The 16,760-nt window shown below is 35.2% G+C and overlaps 1 protein-coding gene across 4 annotated transcripts in view; it reads left to right on the top strand.

Moving 5' to 3' along the window:
• Positions 1-16,760, top strand: part of CORIN (corin, serine peptidase) — a 146,320-nt gene that overhangs the window by 104,462 nt on the left and 25,098 nt on the right. For 3 of the 4 annotated variants that reach the window (XM_085322797.1, XM_085322800.1, XM_085322798.1), the window contains 5 exons: positions 3,000-3,145; positions 5,666-5,773; positions 10,800-10,913; positions 13,401-13,511; positions 15,118-15,247. In XM_085322797.1, the coding sequence (XP_085178923.1) occupies positions 3,000-3,145; positions 5,666-5,773; positions 10,800-10,913; positions 13,401-13,511; positions 15,118-15,247 (609 nt within the window). The remainder of the gene's footprint in view (positions 1-2,999; positions 3,146-5,665; positions 5,774-10,799; positions 10,914-13,400; positions 13,512-15,117; positions 15,248-16,760) is intronic. The other variant, XM_085322799.1, reaches the window with a different exon arrangement.

Genomic DNA, 16,760 nt, shown 5'->3' on the forward strand with positions numbered 1-16,760 from the left:
TTAGTGGAAATTAAGAGTGAGACACAGGGAGATTTACTAAGATATTGCTTAATTCTCACACAGGAACCTACCAGGAAGGTTAGAATATTGCACATGAGATAGATGTAAATTACAGGATTCAAAGCTCTGTTTTTATAACTGTCTTATCTGAATCTAGATTGACTTAATCACAATTTGAAGTTCCAGGGGGCAGAATATTGCATTCTGAGCACACAGCACACACACTGAGCAGATTCTGAGAATCTACTGCTGCTTTTCAAAACAATTGTCTTGTTCAAGGATAGCAGTGATTAATTGAGCTGAACAGGATGCATCTATTGCTTTACTTGTCTTTTCCAGTAAATATGAAACTGAGTTTGGCTAATGCAGTTTCCCAGTGATGAATTTTCCAWGTCAAATTATGCTTTCCAACCATGAACTGCAAATTCAGATTGTAATTCTGCATCTGTTATAAAATATATTCATCAGAGACGTATTAGATTTTTTGATACTGGTCACACTGATCTGTTCTTTCTATTCTAGGTGGTACTACCCAATGATTTTAATTCCACTCTCTCTCTATAAAGATATATGTATATATAGATGTATATACATGTGCATATGTGTATATATTTATGTAAGGTGTATATATAGTCCTCTGTCCCTTTGTAAAGGTTCTCATCATCATTTTTGCTACTAGTTTGATCATTATGATATACTTTTTTAAATATAATAGTGTCCCATGAGATCTGTAAAAGTAAGGAGCACAGAGGAAAGCACAGATATGGCTGTTATTCAGGCTATTCAGTCATCTATCAAGCATGCATTCAAATTCTGAACGATGTTCTCGTTTGTGGTAAGACATTGGTAAGATTGGTCCAGGTCTGGTGAAATGATCCTTTAAGCTAAGTATTTATGAGGTGTCTGTTGATTTCACATGGAGTTCCGTAGCTGAAGCCTATGTGGAATAAACACAGACGTTCCTGTTTTTCTGTAATTGCACATGATCTTAAGTATGGATTGATTCTGTAAGATGCTGAGAAATTCCAGAGATGCTGAGTTTCGCTTCATCCCAGTAAGACTATCAGATGTTCTACACTTTCCTCTGCAGCATATATATGTTAAATAAAACACATAACAGTCACAATATTTTGCAGTACTCAGGTCTTCGTTCCAGTTGCTCAATGCAACAGTGAATCATCTGGTACACAAAAACATCGAGCCTCCTTCTTGTAATCTCCTGAAACAAAATAAAAATTGAAAATAATAATATATTGCCATTTCAAATGAGGATAAAATGGATCCTTTAATTGATGTGTATGCTAGGTTTTGGTCACTCCATTTCCAGAAGCTTATTGCAGGGGAAAATGGTCCATTGATCAAAATACTAAAGGAAAATGATGAGTAGAATAAAATGTGTTCCATAAAGGAGAATTTCTTCCTAGAAGAAAGATCTGGATAAATTGATTAGATAAAAGGCAATTTTAAAGTGTTGTGAAGGAAACTGAAAAATATATAAATGAATAGGATCCGCCTACTTAATATTTTTCATCATATAAGAACAAAGGGGGCATTTTGAAATAATGAGTCCAAATTATTACAGGTTTAGAAAGTATGATCTACAGGGAAAGATTGAATGAGTTGCTGAGTATGGAGATAAGAGAAAACTATTCAGAGGCGTTATAGCTTTTGAATAGGTAAAAGCAAGCTTCAAACAGAAAAGTAGTGAATTGTTCACTGTGTTCTCAAACATTAAAACAAGAGTAATTGATTTAAAGTGTGCACATAGGCCAGATATTAAGAAAATAGTAGGTATCAAGGTATTAGAATGGTTGGTAAGAAAGTATACGAAAGCTTGCTCACAGAAGAGTTTTTAAGAACATTTTAGAAAATACCTGCCAAGAACGATGGATGTTTTTGTCTGGGGCAAGATGAAAGGGTGTTGAGGTATGTAATGCCATGTCTAGTTAATATCCCACAAAAATGAAAAGCAGTGGTTATAAGTAATACCATAACCACTGAACTCACTGAAAAGAGACCATTAAAACAAACAGGGATTCAAAATTCCACAGCTACAAGACTGTAATGTATAAAGGCACATTGGCCTACAACTCTAGTCATAAGAAGGCATTAATTTTAAAATGATGCTTCCCCAATATGTTGAATAAAATTTCTAGATGGACTGAATTGATTTGGTGTGGTAATCTTGTATTCTTATGGTATAAGAATGAATATGTAACAGAAGGACTATTTTCTTGCCCTTTTCTAGGTGTGATAAAGATTTCCGTTGCTGTAACTGACTACACCTTCAAAACTAGATTGATCTGTGCTTTGATTTTCTTCACACCTATTATTTTACTGAATTCACTGGAAAGTGCTTTGCTCTTTTGTTTCTGGGTTTAAGACATATCTTTCTGGAACCATGGTTCCAGACCAGGATTGGGTCAGCCCTGTATGTTCTTTAGTGTATCCCCTGTGAGTGTCTGAATATGCACTCAAAATATTCAGAGCCTGTGTGTTCTCATGTCCATTAAAATTTGATAGAGACAAAACTTTCTTTTGCACTATGTGGCCCTTCAAATGCTGTCCATTGTGTAGTAGTACAATGGTTCCTGAGGTAGCATTGTCAGAATAAGTAGCACTTCATTGGCATAAAATGTATTTGTTTTTTTTTTTCCTGAAGGATGAAAGGCAATGCTTCTTAGAAAAGGTTTGCTGTCATTTTTTACAGAGAGAGAGTTTGTAAGGAGTGATACTGTCTGTTACATTATAACTGAGGTAATACTTTGCATACAGTAATTTAAAGTCATGTATCAACAGTAGCAATATATCTTTTTTGTGTGTGTGTGTGTGTGTGTGTGTATATATATATATATATTTATATTTTCTTATGAAGAAATCTAATTAACATAGTTTCCCTTGCTCTTTTTAACTCTGGCTGGGATTATTAAGTTCCAATAATTGAGAATTCCTAAAGCTTTTCCTCGGTAGTTTTATGCAACTCCACTTTGTATCCTCAGGACATTATGTGAACAGTCCAAGGAACGCTGTGAGTCTGTACTTGGCATTGTAGGCCTGCAGTGGCCAGAAGATACAGACTGTACTCAATTTCCAGATGAGAACTCAAACAACCAAACTTGTCTAACACCAGATGAAGATGTAGAAGGTAACTCCTGTAAAAACATTTAACAGGAAATTAAAGATTAATTAGGTTCCCTGAGGTCACTGATTTTTTTTTTTCCTGTTTTCATTCTTCTCCTTCCAATTACAGTATGTTATGTAGGATGAGTTTAAATACTGATATAGTCAACCAGTTGTGGAAAAGATTCCAAATCAGATTTCAGAGAATTTTCTCTTGCATACAGCTATCTACAATTTTCAGATAAGAGGAAGTTTTTGTAAAGAATCCTATTCTAAGGAAGGATCACTTATCCTCAGTGTGGGAAAATACTTGAGATTTGTGGCTAACAGCAACCTACTGCCTGCGTATGTTTATACTTCACATTTAYCTACCTATATGATATAATGATACTTCCCTAATCAGGAGACAAACTTCTGACAACACTAAAAAAGTATAATCCCCACAACAGCTTTGAGAAAAATGTTGCAGCTGTTAGTGTCTTTGCCAGCGATTGTTTGCTCTTGGTTTTTGTTTGGGGTAGGTTTTTTAGACCATTGTGCCAAACCAGCTTCAGTAGCAACTGATAAATTTCAGWGAATTTTGAGTTCAGCCATAATACTACTCATTGTGGGTGTGAACATCGAATGAAAGAATGGAGTTGCCTTAAGTGATTCTACATATTCTTTGTATGTATGAAAAGAGCTGTTGTGCAGCTTCTCCGTCTGCCAGACATAAGCAGATGTGAGGTCTGTGAAGATTCTGACATGCCATTTATTTTTCTTGTCAAAATGTCAGCAAAGTAGCTGGGATAAGAGTTAGATGATGAGTGCTAGTGCCCACAAAAGACCAATCATGTTCAGTTCTTACTCTCCTCCTACTCACCTACACGGTGATGGGTGTCTTTTCATAGTCTTTTGAACCTGAAGCAGGTGAAAGTTAATTGATTTATAGTTCCTTTAGTGAAGATGTATTACTGAAAAATATAGTGAAGCATTCTGAAAAGCCAGTGAAGCTTATACATCAGTAAGCACTCTTGTCAGGCAAAGTCCACGTGTGCATGTATGATTGTGGGAGCTTTATAAAACATGCAATATCATAATGAAATCCTTTGTAGTGAGACACTGAGAGACAAGGAGGTAGTTTCCCTCTACAGCAATTGAATGAGGAAAGGAATTAGCAATTATTAGAAAGCAGTATGCAATAAATGAAAAATCAAACTTTTGGCACAACATAGCAAGGTACAGAAAAATAATGTGATTTAATTTTCGCATGTATAAATGGCTTTTAGCCTTTCTTACTGTGTTCTTACATCATTTGTTTTGAAATGTAACATATCATGGTTATATTTTAAATCTAGTATCGTATAGGGGACTGTAGTATTCTGTTTCTAGAGTTAAATTCTATTCACTTATTAAAATTAAAATTTCAGAAATTCTCACATTAATTAAAGGGAGTCTGACTGCTAGGCTGATTGGTTGCCTATTGGTTATCGTATCACTGAACAGTATTGGTTATAAATAGTATTCCCTGGGAAATTTAAAATATTAGAAACATTTCTGAAAAAAAACACCTATAATGAAAGAAATAAAGCTTCTGATAACTTTTAAAATGTTAATGATTGCAAAATATAGATGATCTGCCCACTTAAGCTAAAATTGTCAGAGAAACTACAATATGCTGAACAGCTGAACTTCCTTTCCAATCAGTGCTGAATCCAAGAGTACTGCTATGCCAAGACAGCATGTATAATAAACTTAGTTATTTTCATAACAACTTAACCTTAAATGTTGGCAGTACAGTTCACCATGCTTTTCTCATTAGAATGTTATTTTCTCAGGCTTCCAATTTTATTGATGAAATTTTTGTTAAAACAGTTTGTCAAATCCTAAAGTATATCCAAGGAACTGCATGGTATTAAATATCTAAGGGATTCTTGTGGGGAAAAAAAAAGGGAGGCAACATGTATATACAACATGGAGGTTGTATATCCAAGTCACTGAGCAGTACATTGTGAAGAAATGGATGGAATTTTCAAAAGTACATAAATAAATTGCCACATAAAGCCTTCTCAAAATAGTACTTTGTAGGATGCAGAAGAAGTGATGTAATGGTTAATTTGTACATTTGAAGGTAGTTTTATTAATTTAAACAGTCAAAAATTTGCTAAAATGAGAACCTTTTATCCTGGGATCTCTTGTACTCTGTTCAGCATATCAGACGATCTGTTTCTGCTTCATATAACACCATACCGGTGAGCAAAGTAGCTAGAAAATCTGTACCCACAATGTAAACATTGTATGCCTGTAATTTTTTAAAACTTTGAAACTTGAGAGAGGGCAGCATGTGAAGGAGAGCTCTGGAAATAGTGCTTCACCCCATTCACATTGCAATTGTTAAGAATAGTCTCGTCTCCTACACGGTTCCAATTTACTATCTCACAAGGTTTCTATTTCTGTCATTTACCCTTTCAAAACAGTCGCTGTGATAGATAAGTAAATAGCAACATGATGATTAAGCTTTCAATYTATGGAATTTTGTTTTTGCCTTGTTCCTTGTCACTGACAGAGTGCTCACCCAGTCACTTCAAGTGCCGATCTGGGAGGTGTGTCCTGGCATCCAGAAGATGTGATGGTCAAGCTGACTGTGAGGATGATAGTGATGAGGAAAGCTGTGGTAAATAAATTCAGTGAGCTAGATTTTTTTTTGAACAGAGAATTGAAGCATCAGAAAAGCGATTTTGTTTTTCTTCAGTTAGTTCAACTGTGGTGTGACAGTACAAATTATAAGCCCCTTTTCCTGTAAGAAAAATGTTTTTGAAAGTGATTGTTTAAGGTTCGTATCAGTAAAAATACTTTAACCATCATTCTTCTTAAATAACACCAACCTACTTTATTATGTTTAGTATATTAGATTCTGTTAACTATATTCCAGGTATTTGAATATTCATTTAGTATTTGAGGTGAAAAAAACTACAGCTTTGATTCTTTTTGTCCATTGTTACTGATAGAGATTTCTTCTGAGCTGAAACTTAACTTCCTGGCAGTTTAAATCTTGAATTTTTAATTGTTTTTTTAGTGTATAAATAGCAACATTCTCATTTTGATGGACTGACACAAGATCTGTGTTAGTGAAGTGTATTCTGTACTGCAGGTGTCAAGAATTACACGTTTTTTTCCCTGTGGTCAGCCTTTAGCCACAGGTGCAAGGATGCACCTGAAGTGCTAACCGCAAACTTTATTCTCCAATATGTTACAGAGATTATTTAAGGTAGAGAAACTCTTGACTCTTAACTTCAGGAGATGCATTAGGTTTGAGAATAACTAATAAACCTTATGATCATATATACCCTTGTATATACTGGCAGGAGAATTTTAAGAAGGAGAAGGGAGTTATAATATTTCTTTATTTGGCTCTAGTGTAGCCTTTGTGGAATTCTGCATGTTGTCCTGGTATCCYTAGGGCAAAAAGAGTAATGATAAATCACTAAGGATTTAAGATGAGAGGTGTAAATATGAGTAAAGGATTGAGAAACACTTCAGCAGCGTAGGACTGAGGGACGCACCCTGTTTTGCTTAACAGAGAGAAGGTTGAGAGGTGATGGAAGCACAGTTTCTGTGGGCAGCAAAATTGTGGCAATAAAATTGCTCTAGTTGCATCTGTTCRGTTGCACAGAAACAAAATCTGTACAAAACCAAAGTCTGATCCAACACCTCTAAGCTGAAGCTAGATTAAATTCAAGCTTGTCAGCATTATAAGATGCTTGCTTTTAACAGCAGTTTTTCTGAAGATTGGAATAGCTCCGGGCTATTATATAGCTGTTGTGTAGGTGCAGGTAAGATGTATATATACATCACGAAGGACTGATGTATTCTCAGCCTTTAAGAATTTTCAAATCAGGATTATATTCTCTTTACTTCCTGCCTCCTTTCCTCTCCTTCTTACAAAAAAAAAAAAAAAAAAAAAAAAAAAAAAAAAAAAAAAGATATGCTCATTGAAACAGGAGTTAATTCTAGGTCATTCTCTTCTATAGATTATAAAGGAAAGGTAGAGCTGATGATCACAGTGACTCTTTCAGAGTTTATAATCACTTTATCTCTGAATCAATTGTCTCAATTGTCCTCCCCATCAAATAATTTTTGTTGCCACTTAATTCCTGAGAACAATAATTCCTATGCGTCTTTTAGATAACTTTATACTCCTGGACATTAACATATGAAATATTGTTCTGATAATATAAAATTAATTTCTTGAGTAGATCTCTCTGTCTCTCTTTGGTCTAGACAGAATGTCACTAGCAATCAACAGAATTCTTATCAGCTTCTATAAATATGGAAGGCTATATCTGTTAGAAAATTACAGCTGTCAGAGTGACATTACATTGACCATGGGTAATGCTGTTATGGAAGAACAGCCAGTCCTTGTAAAGCTGCAGAAGTAACTGTCTCTGACTCATTTATATTTCACGTGTGGAGGACAAAATCAAACTTGTTGATCCTTCCTTATGTAAATGGCTAGCTTACATTATACTAGATTTATTCTTTGAAATTGTTTTCATGCTGTTAAATAACAGTCAGTATTTAAATTTTTTTTAAAAAAGATTGTTTTTGAAGTGTCTTAAATGACATGAATAATTCTGTTAGGGTGACAAAACTTATTTCTGTTAGAACACAGCCTTAAAATGCTCAAGATACTCTGGTCAAAAATGTAAACTAGAACAGTCCAAAGGGACTAAATTGTATTCTGCCAATGCCAAGTGGGGCTGTGCTTGGCACCCACTGGCTCCTCCCTTTAAGAATCCCTTCCCATGCTTTCACATGATCTCTGTGAGAGAAACCTCATCCGTGCAATTACAGTGATGTCCAGTGCCATTTAGACCAGAATTTGGGGAGAAAATTTGACCCAGAGTTTTGAATGTGAGACTTTGGAGTGCATTTCAGCAGAGTGTGAAGAAATTGATTTCTAAAAATTACTATAATGAAAGAAGTGAAGAGAGTTTATGGTATTAAATATGCTTGCTTGTAATTGATCATATAAATTTATCAGCTGCTGAACGACAATCCTTCTGGCAGAGAGCAAAAAAGAGTTATAGAAGAATATTAAAGGATCTAAGGACATAATACTATAAAATGATATTGTCTTTCTCCGCTTTCTGCAATCTGAGATCTGACTGTAGTATTTTAGCTGATGTAATAACATAGTGGTCTTACTGGTAAGGACTTAATAATAATTTCCTGAGGAATGTATTTGTGAATAACTAATAGTAACTTAGTTCATATTTTGAAGAAGAATGAAAGTAAGATCATACACAAACCTCTATCTCTTGTCAAAATGTATGTTTGAGATGGAAGTAACATAAAGATATGTTCTCTGACCTCTATTTTCACTTTCATTTCGTTCTGACTGAGTTAAAAATATATGTTACAAAAATACTTGAGGAGGATTAGAAACATCCCCAAATGATAGATGGCCTTCTACTAGCAAAACAGTATATTTGAACATGGAAGTCTGTGTAGTGAATTCTTGTTACAGAGCTGTGGCTATGTCTCTGTTGTACTCAGGTTTTGGAGAGTCATGGAACACCTCACAATAAAATGCTATGAAGTGTAATGAAGGGAAAAATGTATTTAATTAATTGTAAACACTTTAGCTAACAAATTACAATGGTTCATAAATTAGATTCATAAAATCTTTTTATTTTGTTTTTATATTGAGTTCCTAACACGACTGACATTCTTTTTCTTCTTTATCAGATAAAGATTTGATTTTGATTTCTATTAATTTTTCATTAAAGGTTATCACAACAGTTTTCAAGAAGAAATGCTGGAGAATGATATTAAGTGAGAAAATTCTTTGATTTGCTTCAGAGGTTTACATCAAACTGCAAAGAAATTCTGTTTTCTGCCCAAATAAGCCTAACATTTATGCTAGAGAGACGTGCACTGTTGTTAAAATATTTCCAGAAATGCTAGCCACTATGCTCCCAGGAAGCAGAAACTGAGGTCTAAAACTGGATAAATAGCTTAAACCTCTTAAGCTTAAACCTTGATCACTCTTAAAATTTATATCACAAGTTCAGGGAGATGTAAATTGCATATCCCTGCCACAGCCTGGACTTTTCTATCTTTCTGAGAAATGTACTAAAGATAAGCAGATAGGAATATCACAAAATCATCTTGTAAGCTTTTGGCACCTCTTCCCTAAACATTATTCTTCGGAAATAAATCTGTACGTATCATGAGATAAACTTAATACTAATGGTGGTAACGTGGCTTTAATGAGTTCCTCCTTGCAATTGTCTTTTTATTAAAAATGGCCTCTGTTGTTGCAAGTGGCTGAAAATGAGACTAAATCAGTAATGCCTCATTCCTGGCCATCACAATGCTACTCATTGTCCCCCAACACTTCCTACCTTCTTAGGAAGGCTGTTTATTTCTCAGTGTGCTTAACGTTTTTTTTTACATGGTTTGTTCAGTCTAAACAAAATCAAGCACTTTGCACATCCAGTTATGATTAAAACCCAACTAGATTGTTCCCATAGTCATATGAGCTGGTAGTGGTTCTCTGGTTCATGTTTGGAAAATATTAACTTCTGAAATAATAGTTCTTAGAAACAGCATATCATTTTACTAATATACCAGATCTGGGAAAACAGCATCAAATGCAGTATGCGAGCATATACCCAAGCTATTTTTGTATGTTTGCATGAGGGCTGTCACCTGAATTTGAGTTTGGATTAAAATGAAGACTAGCATTGTTGGCTTTTGAACAGGCCAGACAAGGCAATCAAAACTGCATCTGTCAGTAGAACATGAGAACTCTCTATCTATCATTTGTTGTTATGGCTTCCAGTAAAATCAGAATGTCAGATGCACAGGACAGTAYGTCAAAGGAATTTGTTCTTAAACTGATACCACAGTGAGGTGCCACTGCAAAAAGCAAATAGTGSAGATAAAACAAGAAAATCTTTTTTTAAAATATACCTCAGGCCATTCTTAATTTTTTGTAGTTGGCTAACAGGATTTTTACAATCAAAGCACTTTGGAGTTTTTAAAGGATTCCTCTTGAAAACATTAGGAAGTCAGTGCTGCTGATTAGTTGGCCTTTGAAGAGACAATAATGCAGTGTGTTCTGTGTATGATGATAGATCCTCTTGAAGATTCATAGAGCCATTGGACCTTTGTAATCTTATAAACCTTGTTTTGGTCTCAGATTACTGGGACTAAGAAAACTTTATTCATGATCAGTACTTAGYGTATTTCCCAACCTTTCAGTTCGATCTACATCAGGTTCTATATCAGCTCTGTCAAGAAATAAAAATCTTTTTCTTTACCTTAATTCATAGAGATTCCATGCTCTCATAGGATTTAATTTTGAAAGAACAAAGCTCTGTATGGTATACTTTTAAAGGAAACCCCACAGACTTCAGGTTTAGAAATTTTTATTACTAGTAAATACATTTCAAGAGTATTTGTGTATGGATAAGTATTTGAGATAATGCCTAAATCAGTGTGTATAGCATAATACAGATCTTTTTAAAAAAGCAATGAAGTATTATGAAGTAGTTAGTTCTTGATCACTCTTAAAATTTATATCACAACTGAAAATATTTTGAATATTTTAGGATTATTAAGAAAGAAAAGAACTGTTGACATTTGATATTGCATGCAAGTATTTCAGAACTGTGCTTCTGTATCTCCAGGTTGTAGAGAAAGGGGTCTTTGGGAGTGTCCTTTGAAGAAGCTGTGCATCGAGCACACTATGATCTGTGATGGTTTCCCAGACTGCCCTGACAAGATGGATGAGAAGAACTGCTGTAAATGCTTATGCAGATTATTGGTCCCTACAGTAATAAGTAAAAAGTTGAAATCATTTTTGGAGTCTGGAGCTCAAAATAAATTGAGATAAAAAGATTCTCTCCAGACAGAAAAGCTCAATCATTCCCTCAGTTTCCTTTTTGGTCCTTCTGTGACACCAATTTGTCTCTCTCCTCATGTTGTATCCTCTGTTTTTCACATCCTTGAATCCTCACCTCTTTGGTCACTCCATCTCTTTCTCCCTTTTTCTATCTCTCTGTTTCTCCTCACATCTTTATATGTCTTTACTTTTTACTACTTATAGCTCCTTGACTTCTTTTTCCAACTATTCTCAGCTTCATTCCGTATAGGTATGGCTGCTCACTGGTCATTTTGTATTCATTTCCATTTGACTTTCCTTCTATCCTGTTCTTCAGCAACATTTATATGTCTTCCTGTTTTCTGTGATTCATTTGCTTGATATTTCTTAGATCTTGTCTTTCCATATGGCCTCTCTGGCTTCTCCTACATTCCAACCTTTGATAAGTATCAGGGATATGAAACTAAGTACAATACAGTGACAATATGGGTATATGTATTGGGCCAAACTGTTGACATTGGGTAAGAGACCCCTTTTCCCATTCTGGAGCTTGCCTGTGTTCCATTTCCACTACACAGCTGACTGGTGGGATGGGAAGAGGTGGAGGACCTGTGAGTGGCAGCTGCTTTGCAGGTTCCCATCCTGCATGTGAAGACAGGAGTGGGTGCTGTGAGAATTTTGTTTCAGTTTCATGAATATATTAGTGGTACTCTGAACTCTCTTTTGAGAAAACCAGGTGCATGAGTGCATGTCCAAGACATCTTGACCAAGATTCAGTCTGCACGAAAGAAGAAATGGTAGTTTTTTTAACCTCTACTTTAGATATAGTGAACCAATATACAAAAAGACTTGCTCCAGGTCACARTAAAAATTGGTAAAGCTGACTGAAAGTTGGAATTTCAGTTCTCTGGGCAATCTTAGCATTTCAGCTTTTTTGCTAGGGTTGTAGGAAATTACATTACATTTTACAAATTTTAAAAAGTTGCTCCTGAATCTCTGGAGTTCTGCTGGCAGACAGGACAGTGGGCACATTTTCTGTGCTATATGTAGCATGCAAATGTATTTGCCAAAATGGCTGACAGCCTGGATAGATCACTGGATATAATGTTATTTCTCTTTGGGAGGATGCAGCTCACAGAAGCTTCCTTAAGGTTCTGKTCACTGTGAAGATTGTACCATTTGTCTTCCAAGAGATCTGTGTGCTGTCATCTAGGGATACATACAACCACTCCTCTTTTATAGAAAGCATATCACAACTGTTCAATCTTTTCTGAATTTCGATTGAAAGTTTATTTAAATTCTGTAGGTCTGGATACTTTCAGAACTAAAAAGAGAGAAGCATTGTAGGCTAAAGTAGTAAGCTGTGTCATCTCAGAAAAACTTTGAGATTTAAGCTTCACAGCATATATATCTCCTGTGACTTAGATAGTCATGCTGGAGGGCAGAGTTAAAGAGTTTTTTCAAATTTTGCATGCTTTCTTCCAGAGCTGAAATGATCACTTATGTCACAGTAGGCAGTACTGCCTTCTAATTCTGTATAAYTTTCACTGTGGAGTTCATTCTTTCCACTAGCATTGCAAATAAATGTTTAGCTTGTATGACTATATCTGCTTGTGTGCAGATACTCTACAACAGCCAAATATAGGCACAGCTGAATGCAACTTTCCTCAAGCCTCTCTTCCCCAACCCCCAACATTTTCTAATGATGAGATTTGTAGAAGCTGGAAGAGAAGAGTGTTAATGAGGAAAGTGATGTAATGCTATACACCTGGGGGATTTTTGTTATAGTTGGGGGCAAACTTAAAATCTTTTGTAAATGGAAGTTCTTGTAGTTCCTTACAAACTAGTAACATACTGTGACCTGGAACAAGTGTTTTTGTATATTGGTTTGTTATATCTAAAGTAGAGGTTAAGAAAAATTCCATATTTTAAATAGCAAAGGAGGATCCAAAAGAGAAATACAGAACTTGCTATGGATGAAATAAGATACATGTTTGTTACAGGAAAAGATAATCTTTTTTGAAGAACACAAACAGATTTAGAGTGGTCTACTAAAAAGCAAAAAATATAACATTTTAGCTTAAAGTGTATGGGAGAGACTAAGGTTTCCTATGACAAGACCACAAGTGATATTAAATAAATAAGATAGACTGGAGCATACACCACAGATCTTGCTGTGTCCAGAAGCTCTTCCTTCCTTTTGGCTTGTGGTGCCCTGTGTGACTGAGTGGCAGCAACCACCTTCTACCTCAGTGGTGTCAATCATGAATTTTGTTGCAAGTCTTTCTCACTGCTCCATAAATTTGACCTCACCTACCTTCTCTCTCCTTCACCTTTTTTCAGTCTCAGTATATGTTTCATGTTGATTATTTCTTTCTCAGAAGAAAGCATGTTTTTGTCCTTGCAGCCTTTTGTGAGGAGGACCAGCTTGAATGTGCTAACCATGAATGTGTGCCACGTGAGCTCTGGTGTGATGGACAAGTAGATTGCAGTGACAGCTCCGATGAATGGGACTGTGGTAAGTTTCCCCCCTTGGTACACTCTGCTTTGAGGTGATATTTGGGAGATGGCAAAACTAATGGTAATAATTGATGGTGATTTGATGCAGAATACAACTGCACTAGTGGAGAATTGCTTCCTTTGTTTCCGAAAGGAGGCTGGGCTGAGACTGGGAAAGAAGGAAATAAAGTAAGCAAAAGAGAAAGGAAAGGATCAGTGGGAATTGTTATGGTGCAAGATAAAAGAAAAGTGGCAGGGAAATTCTAGCTGTTGTRTAATATCTGGAAGCTGTTGTGGACAGCAAGGAGAGTAAGGAAACACTCAGATATAGAATTTATCTAGGCAAAACTTTTAAGCCCCAGTTCTGTACTCATGAAATTCAGTGTGAAATTCCCACTGGCTGCAGTGTTGCAGGTTCAGAGCTTAAGAGAAGAAGATAGTCCTAGTAGTTCCACATTGCACAGAATGACAGAATCTGTTAATCCTGTCCTCACTCAGAGTGGGCCTCATGCTTCTGTGGTTTGTTAAAGTAGAACTCATCAAGCATTATTCTTTAAATAAAACTGAAGATGGATTTCATAACAATAGTACTGAAAAGAAGCAGTTTGGAAAGCAATAGTATATTCTGCTTTCATATTTTACAGAATTAATATTTATTTTTGTATATGAAAGTATTTTATATTACTAAGTTCTGAGATGCTTGTGAATTACTTTAAATGTAGGGAAAAAGATGTTTCATGGCTCATAGAAGCAAATATTTTGTATTCATATTGAAGTAGATTGTGTAAACACTTAATATTTTATAAACATTAATAACAATATTTAGTAAAACCTGTGCAACAAAGATGAAATGTTCTAGAAATGTGTACTTGAAAAGGAGTAATCAAAGATGAATACATATTTCTGCAGGGAGAGAATCAAAAGCACTTTTAGCATATAGGAAGAACGCTTAATGACCACTTATGTTAAGATTAGTATTATCCAAGCAAAAGTGAGAACAGTTTAAACAAAAACATTATGTATTTTGGAAAAATGACACACAAAGGCACCATCTTGTCATGGAGCCTAGAGATGCAAGAGGGATGCACATTTCTATTGGTTCATTTGGGGTCATTTTGAGAAACTTTTTATGAGTTAAAAAAGCAGTTTACACACTTTTGTACAAGGATTAAGAGAAAAGTAATGATCATGCTCTTTCTTGTAAGCAGTAGTTGATTTTTCTTTTGCTAATCACTCCCAGGGATTGTTCTGACAGGAACAATGCATATTATTGAGAATCAAATGATATCACTCATGTCAGCAGCATTCATCCCACAAATTACCTTAGTGATTTCATTTGGACTATTTGAGGGGTAAGATACCATTTAACTAGATTAAGGCTATCAGAAACTTGTGTGAACTGTCCTCAAGATGTATTTATTGATTGGTCTCTCAAACAGGATTTTCATAGCCATAGTTGCCTCTATTTTAAATTATGTATCTGTTGAGCATGGAAAATGAGCAAAAATGTCAGCATCTTCCATAAGTCAAAGACACTTTTGAATGAATTTATATGTTTTCAGTGCACCATATATAAAACCAACCATGTGAAATAATAGTCAAGTTATTTTTCTTTTTATTTGCAGTTACCCTGTCTAAAAACATGAATTCCTTGACGTTCCTGACAATTCACAGGTCAGCTGCTGATTACCATGTTTGTGCTGATGAGTGGCAGGAAAATTTGAGCCAACTGGCCTGCAATCAGATGGGTTTAGGGTAAGGTCAGTAGTTTGTAGCATTGATGAATTTCTTAGGGTCATTGGTATGATGGAGTTTGAGTTTGCAAATAATCATTGATCACCATGACCGCTGCAATGTTAGTATGGATTTAGTATGGAAAGAGTTCATAGAGAAAAGAGGTAACAAAATTGTTTGAACAGTGGCAGGAGCAAAAGCTAATTAAAATATAGGCATTCTTTACTATTTTACAAACATTAATTGCACAATTGTTATTAAAAGCATATGTTGCAAAGATACTAATCTCTTGCTTAGCCTCAATATGTGAGCTTGCAGTTATTTCTGAGGTTTGGATTCACTTGGACATGTGATACTCTCTTTATGTATTCCTAAACAATTAAAGCAGAGTTGTCTTATGAAACACATGAGAATTTCTGTGGGTTCTGCCATAAATATTCTGAGCTAGGCAACCATGTATATTTAATTTAGGTATCTCTGAATAACTAATTGGTGATGATGGATTTTTCTGTGTGGACCTCAGAAAAAGAATAGCTTCTATACCTCTTACTGCATGCACACTAAAATAGTAGTTACTTTATGGAATAATTGATGCAAAGTATAACTGTTGGCTATCAAAACAAGTTCATTTGCTTTGATATCCAAAGCCATCTTCTTCTAAGGCTAGGCAAGCCTGATGGTATAGAAGGATATCTTTTGTCAGAGTCTTGTGCCCAGACTGGAGTCTCTCTGCCTTTTACCACTGCCTATACTCACGTGCAATCTTGTTCTTTGTGCCTTTCCCAAAAAACACCAGAGGATAAAGAGYTTGGGTTACAGCGTCTGCTCTTAACCTACTCTGTATCATCCTACATTACGTAGATGCTTGACATCAATTCTAACACATGCCCCTGAATACACAGACCACCTGTATTGAATGGACAGCCTGCCATTCTAACACAGCAATTCTATATTACTCTAGCTAGTTTAATATATTTAAATAATATTTACGTTATCTTTATGTTTTAACTTTTATATAGGTTTCTAATAAGCTTAAACTCCTCCAGTATCTTCAAAAATAGTTATTGCTTTTACTACTACTTCGTTGTCTAAGAATAAACTGATGATCTCAGTATTTAATCATGCCTTTTTTTCTTAATATTCTAGTATGATAGCCTTAGCATCCAATTTTCTTATCTTCCTGTAACAGTTGCTTTTAGCAAAATGCAAAAGGTATTCAGTTATCACAAGACTTCTGATGCCTTCCTTTTCTCAGAAGTGTGTCTAAACTGAAATGAGAATGAACAGAAACTTGCTTCTTCCTGTTCCTTCAGCAAGGCTTGCTCACAGAAGTAATGATCAACCCTATCATTTTTAAGACAATGTGTGAGAAAAAAATATTTCTTAAATTTCACAAATTATTTTCTAACAGGAAAAGAGTCCTAATAATTTTTCTATAAATCCTTTTTGTAGTAACAGGGCTATGTTAAGGGCTGTGGAAATTTTCAGTTTAAATCTGAATTTAATTATTTGAGTTTGTCTGTAATATGCAGTT

The sequence above is a fragment of the Rhea americana genome, unplaced genomic scaffold (assembly GCF_003343005.1).
Source record: "Rhea americana isolate MKP2758 unplaced genomic scaffold, rheAme1 scaffold_8, whole genome shotgun sequence".
Lineage (NCBI taxonomy): Eukaryota > Metazoa > Chordata > Aves > Rheiformes > Rheidae > Rhea > Rhea americana.